Source organism: Trypanosoma conorhini, assembly GCF_003719485.1.
Source record: "Trypanosoma conorhini strain 025E chromosome Unknown Tco_14.4_contig_00472, whole genome shotgun sequence".
NCBI classification, from domain to species: Eukaryota; Euglenozoa; class Kinetoplastea; order Trypanosomatida; family Trypanosomatidae; genus Trypanosoma; species Trypanosoma conorhini.
The window spans coordinates 1-5,562 of NW_021704550.1; the positions used below are offsets into that span (position 1 = coordinate 1).

Consider the following 5,562-nt stretch of genomic DNA (forward strand, 5'->3'; position numbering starts at 1 on the left):
GATTCTACCGCATTCTCAACGCTGGCGTGGGGTCTGGGCATCCCCAACATCCTGTTCTACGGCGTGGAGGGCGAGTTCAACGTGATGGTGATGGATCTGCTGGGGCCCTCACTCGAGGACCTCTTCAGCTTCTGTGGTAGGAAACTCTCGCTGAAGACCACGCTGCTGCTGGCCGAGCAGATGATCGCGCGCATCGAGTTTGTTCACAGCAAGAGCGTCATCCACCGCGACATCAAGCCGGACAACTTCCTGATGGGCACCGGGAAGAAGGGACACCACGTCTACATCGTAGACTTCGGCCTCGCCAAGAAGTATCGCGACCCCCGCACGCACCAGCACATCCCGTACAAGGAGGGGATAAGCTGTATTGTAAAGTATTGGTTTTTGTTTTTTTGCAGTAGTTACTTTTGGTTTTTGTTGTTGTTTATAGTGACGGGTGCATCTTGTCGGTATGATTTTTTTTCTCTTTTTTTATTACGCTGTTTATTTTTTATTTGTTCTCGAATAATGTTGTGCTTTGTTGTGGGCGTTTTTGCTTAAGTGGTGGTGCTGTTTTTTTTTTGCGTATTCTGCTGGATGTCGCGAATGAGGGAGTTCCGTTTTTTATTTGTGTATACTGTTGGTTCTGTGTTTACTGTTTTTTTTTTTGATGGAGTGGGTTCTGGGGGGTTTGCTGTGGCTTTTGAGAAGAATTATGCGTTTGCTTTTTGCGGCATTGTCGGTAGCCGTGTAGGTGTTTGAGTGAGTGGCAAGTGTCTGTGCCTAGACGTATGCAGTGGTTTGTGAGTCTTTCTGTCTGGTTGTGCGTGTGTGTGGAGTTCCTTTGGTGGGCTCCTTGCCTTTGTAAGCATTTTTTTGTTAAGTGGTGTGGAGTTACTTCCCTTTGTCGTGTGTGTGTGTGTGTGTGTGTTGCCTCTTCTTCTGGTGGTGGTGCTTTCTTGGGGTGCGCTGCCTTTTTACGTTTGCCGTTGTTTTTTTTTGTTTGTTTGTTTGTTTGTTGTTTTGGCTGCCGCGGCTGCCGCTACACGTCAACCGCACTATCTGGTGAAGTGGAAAGGGCGATTACAGACATAAGGAAGGAAGGGATCAAAGTCAGCGATACATACACCCACACATACACACTCACATATATATATATATATATATATACTGCTGTTGTTGTTGTCGGCGTGCATGTGTGCCTGCGTTCGTACTGGATCCATGGCGGGCAGGTACGCCCCACAACCGCCGGCTCCTGGGGCGCCAGCGTGGTGGGACTGCACGGAGGATGCGGCGGCCTCACTGGGCTACGCGGCTGCCGCCTACGGGGAGCACGAGCCGGCGGCGAGGCCCATCCTGGCGGAGCGCTACAAGACGAAGCTTTGCCGCAACTACGTGGAGACCGGGGTGTGCCCCTACCAGTCGCGCTGCATGTTCGCCCACGGCGTCCACGAGCTCCGCTCGCCGGCGATGAACTTACACGACGGCCTCGTTACGGCGGACGCCATTCGCGCGTTTCGGCGTCGGCGGACCGCCCCACCGTACCTCTACGCGGCCGCGCGTGGCCCCGCCTCCCGCTTCAGGGCGTCGAGGGCGGCACCGGCGGCAGCATACACGCACGACCCCTACGCCTGTGACCTCCTTCCGCTGCCCAGCCGTCTCTACAGCCAACCACCGGGCCTGGCGGCGCTCTTCTGCGCGACAGCGGCGCCCTCGTGCTACAGCTACAGCGACTCCGTTGAAAACCGCGATGGTTGTGCGTCCTGTGTTGAAGTTGCGCGGCCGCCCAACAGCTACGCATGCACTAATTGTGACGCTGAGCCTTCCGCGTGTAGCAGCATTGGCAGTGACTCGGAGGATAACCGCCAGCCAACAACGCCCCGTAAGGATTATATCAAAGAGCAACCGCCCGCAGAAGTGGTGGGGGATGAAGCAGCGACATCGCAGTGAATTGCCCTGACTATGTAGCTGTTTGTCGTTCCCCGCTGTCTGTTTTTACTTGCTGTTTTTTTTCTCTCACCCTTCTTCATGTGTGCGAGTGTGTTTTTTTTTGTGTTTTTTTTTAATTTTCCCCTTTTCCCGTACCTCCTCTCCACTGTTTCTGCGTTTTTTTTGTATTGCTCGTCGTGCTGCCGCCGCCGCCGCTTCCCGTGCACGCGTGCCGATGCCGAGGTGCGGCAGCACGACGCACAGAGAGGGACCCGACGTCTGCAACGGAGGTAGGGGGCAAGTCTGTTCCTGGGGACTGTGGGTAAACGGAAGAAGCGGGATGTGTGTGTGTATATGTGGGAACGGCGGGGTTGCTTCTTTTCTTTTGTTTCTCGACGTGGTTGTAGCGGTGGCGGCCGCAGCTCTTTGCCTGGCCTGCGTCTGGGGCGCCCTGCAAGGGGCGGGGGCCCAGGTCAGACACCGAAAGTGTTGCTGCCTGCGAAGCCACAGCGAGGTGTGGAACGAACGGATACAAGAAATCCATGTATGTGTGTGTATATATATTATATATATATATATATAGATGTATGTGGTCAGTTGGGCTGGGACGGAAAAGGAGCAGATCTTTTTTTTTTCCTTTCGTTTCTGTTGTTCCTACTACTCACAACCACTCCCTACTTCTTTTGCTCGCGTTTTGTTAAATGCTAAGCCGTGGATTCACATGGAGGGTGAGGGGAAAAGAGTTGAGACTATTGTTTCTTATCTGCTTGTTTGTTTGTTTCTTTGTGTGTTTGTTTTCCACCCCGCACTCGTATATACAAACATGCGGCTCTAGAGCGACCTCGAGGTTCCCGTTTTCACCTGCATCTACGCACCCCTCTGCGCACGCACGCACCGCCTTTTTCTCTCGCCCTCTGCGTGTGTGGACAGATGCGTGCGTGCGTGCATGGTGGAGTGCGGACGACGAGGGTGCCGTACACTCCCGCCGAGGCTCCAATACGTAGTCATTGTCGTTGCAGACTTATTTCTGTGCTTCTTGTGTTTTTTTATTCTTCCTTGTTTTTTTTTGTTGTCGCCTTTCGTCCTGCTCCCGCTCTGCCCGCCCCTCCCCCCTCCGCCGCACTCCGCGGGTGTGCGTCCCTCCGCGTGTGCGTGGAGGGGCGTGCGGCCGACACGGCGGGGAGGCGGCGGCGGAGCAGCGGCGGAGGCGGCCGGACGAGGGGAAGAAGCAACGCAACGGCGGTGTCCTCGGCCTGCGCGGGAGGTACTTTGGCTGAACAGTCTCTACGCCCGAGCCGCCCGGTGGTCCTTGACGTCGTGTGCCGCCTGAGCACATTGACGTCAGTTCCCCCTTCACCCCTCTTTATTTATCTTTTTTTCTTTCTTTCTTCTTCTCGGCTTTATGGCCCTTTTTTTTGTTTGTTTGTTTTCGTTAAGTGTTCCCTTGCCCACGCACCTAACTTTGTTGTTTGTTTGTTTGTTTGCTTGTTTTTTGGTTTTTTTTCTTTTGGTTGGTTTTTCCTTCATTTTCAAAGCGGACTAAGGACGCAAAAAAAAAAAAAAAGCGAGAGCGAGAGAGAGCGGGTAGGCTGAGCGCTCCACTGGATGCCTTCGCTTGGCACGAAGGGCAGCAGGCTTGAACGCGGTGTGTGGTGAGCCAAGCGGGAGAGCGTGTGTGCATGTGTATGTGCGCGGGGCGACACCCAGACAGAGAAGCACGCGTGCAGAAGCGTTCGTGAAAAAAAAGGAATCTTTCCCCCTCCCCCCCCCCCCCACTCATTCACTTGCCGGCTACATCTGCCTTTTGTCTTTTGCCTTTGTGTCTCCCCTCGCCTTCACTGCCCCGTTGCTCCTCCTTTTCCTCCTCTGCTGCTGCTGCTGCCGCGCGTGGCTCTCGCTCGCTGCGTGCGTGTGTGGGAGGGAACGAAGGAAGCGGCAGGGGCGCTTGAACTCTCGTTCGCTGCTCTGCCCGTTCACAGGAGGAAGGGTGCACACACACACATACACACACAAGCAGTGCACGTTAGCGCATACACGCGGATGTCCGCGGCAAGCCCGATGCGCGTGCCGGCCACGCCCGTGGTGGAGTGCGTCGACATCCACCAGATGTACGACGTTGAGCACGCCACGCTGGTGGGGAAGGGCGGCTTCTCGCGCGTCGTCGCCGTGCTGCACCGCCCCACGAACACCATGCGGGCACTGAAGATCATGATGAAGGAGATACTGCGGGGAAAGGTGGCGGAGATGGTCCTGCATGAGCAGGAGATTCTCCGCCGCATCTCCCACCCAAACATAGTAAAGCTGCACGAGACCATCACCACCCCGCACCACGTTTACTTTGCGTTGGATTTAATGGGCTGCGACCTCTTTGCGCTGATTGTCAGCAACAAGCGCATCCCGGAGGGGGGGGCACGCTGCATCATGCACCAGCTGCTCTGCGGTATTGCCTTTTTGCACAGCCAGGGCATCGTGCACCGCGACGTCAAGCCGGAGAATATTCTTATAAACATCTCGAACAAGCGCGGCAAGGCCGACTCCGCCTCCTCTGCCTCCACGGGGAACGTTGTTGCCGCCGCGAATAACGAGTGGGAAAAGTCGTTTAACTTTGAGGTGAAGCTGGCGGACTTTGGCCTCGCCAAGCTGGTGCAGGGGTGGGATGTGCAGTCCACGCCCTGCGGCACCTCCTTCTACATCGCGCCGGAGGTAATTCGCGGGATTGAGGCCCAAGGCACCAAGCCGCTCTGCACCACGCAGGAACTCGTCAAGAGCGTCGATGTCTGGTCGGCCGGGGTTGTGCTCTTCATCATGCTCTCCGGCCGGCCCCCGTTTCACGGGCAGGTGACGTCGAGCGAGGAGCGGCGGCAGCTGCTGCGCCGCATCGATCGCTGGGTGCTCTTTTGCGCCAAGCAGGGCTGGGACGGCATCAGCGAGGAGGCGAAGGACCTGATTGTCCGCATGCTGGAGCAGGACGGCGCGAAGCGGCTGACGGCGGTGCAGGCGCTGCAGCACCCGTTCTTCACGAACCACGGCCTCATGGCGCCCTCGCCGGGGGGTCCCAAGGCCCCGCTGGCTCTGCGGCAGCTGCCCGAAGAGCGGCCACCGGCACACAAGGCGCAGCCGCAGCAGCCGCAGCAGCCGCAGCAGCCGCAGGCGGCGGGCGAAGCGGTGCGGTGCGAGGTGAAGAAGGAGCAGGGCGAGGCCGGCTGGAGGGACGCGGATGTGCCCAATCAGATGGTCACGAAGAAAATTAGGGAGTTTCTGAATATGCTGCGGCCCAAGAGCCACGCGAAGCGCCCCGGTGGAAAGACCCCGCTGGCGGAGGGGCAGCCGCGGCCGCAACCGCAGGAGGGGGGGGAGGAGGAAGAGGAGGAGGAGGAGGAGGAGGAACAGGTGCGGGGCATGCAGGCGGAGATTGACGCCCTCCAGAAGGACATCGTGGAGACGGGCGATACGGAGGGTGATAAGACAAGCTACACGCCGAAGATGCCGCTGATGGCGGGCCCGCGCACAAAGCGCCCCGCCGTGATGAATGCAAAGGCAAAAGTGGGCCCCGCCGCCCTCAAGCGATGAGCAAAAATAAAATAAGAAATAAACGGAACAAAACGAACGGTTTTTTTTTTACAACAAAAAAAACGAGGAAATAACTTACGAGAG

The 5,562-nt window shown here is 56.9% G+C and overlaps 3 protein-coding genes across 3 annotated transcripts, besides 13 other annotated features; all 3 read left to right on the top strand.

Annotated features, from left to right (window-relative positions):
• On the top strand, positions 1-540 carry Tco025E_06737 (casein kinase; the record flags this gene model as incomplete). The annotated part of the gene is made up of 1 exon (XM_029373609.1): positions 1-540. A coding segment is annotated over one exon (540 nt), but the record flags the coding sequence as incomplete, so codon positions are not given.
• Positions 541-884: 344 nt separating this feature from the next.
• Positions 885-910: a microsatellite.
• Positions 911-968: 58 nt separating this feature from the next.
• Positions 969-1,003: a microsatellite.
• Positions 1,004-1,100: 97 nt separating this feature from the next.
• Positions 1,101-1,127: a microsatellite.
• Positions 1,127-1,149: a microsatellite.
• A 24-nt stretch (positions 1,150-1,173) lies between these two features.
• On the top strand, positions 1,174-1,929 carry Tco025E_06738 (Zinc finger protein CTH1; the record flags this gene model as incomplete). The annotated part of the gene is made up of 1 exon (XM_029373610.1): positions 1,174-1,929. One exon carries the CDS (start codon positions 1,174-1,176, stop codon positions 1,927-1,929), a length of 756 nt encoding a protein of 251 aa, XP_029226352.1.
• A 93-nt stretch (positions 1,930-2,022) lies between these two features.
• Positions 2,023-2,049: a microsatellite.
• Positions 2,050-2,450: 401 nt separating this feature from the next.
• Positions 2,451-2,497: a microsatellite.
• A 163-nt stretch (positions 2,498-2,660) lies between these two features.
• Positions 2,661-2,705: a microsatellite.
• Positions 2,706-2,839: 134 nt separating this feature from the next.
• Positions 2,840-2,867: a microsatellite.
• Positions 2,868-3,067: 200 nt separating this feature from the next.
• Positions 3,068-3,120: a microsatellite.
• A 249-nt stretch (positions 3,121-3,369) lies between these two features.
• Positions 3,370-3,426: a microsatellite.
• Positions 3,427-3,663: 237 nt separating this feature from the next.
• Positions 3,664-3,682: a microsatellite.
• Positions 3,683-3,755: 73 nt separating this feature from the next.
• Positions 3,756-3,817: a microsatellite.
• An 81-nt stretch (positions 3,818-3,898) lies between these two features.
• Positions 3,899-3,920: a microsatellite.
• A 28-nt stretch (positions 3,921-3,948) lies between these two features.
• Tco025E_06739 (protein kinase) lies at positions 3,949-5,478 on the top strand (the record flags this gene model as incomplete). The annotated part of the gene is made up of 1 exon (XM_029373611.1): positions 3,949-5,478. One exon carries the CDS (start codon positions 3,949-3,951, stop codon positions 5,476-5,478), a length of 1,530 nt encoding a protein of 509 aa, XP_029226353.1.
• Between the last annotated feature and the right edge of the window lie 84 nt (positions 5,479-5,562).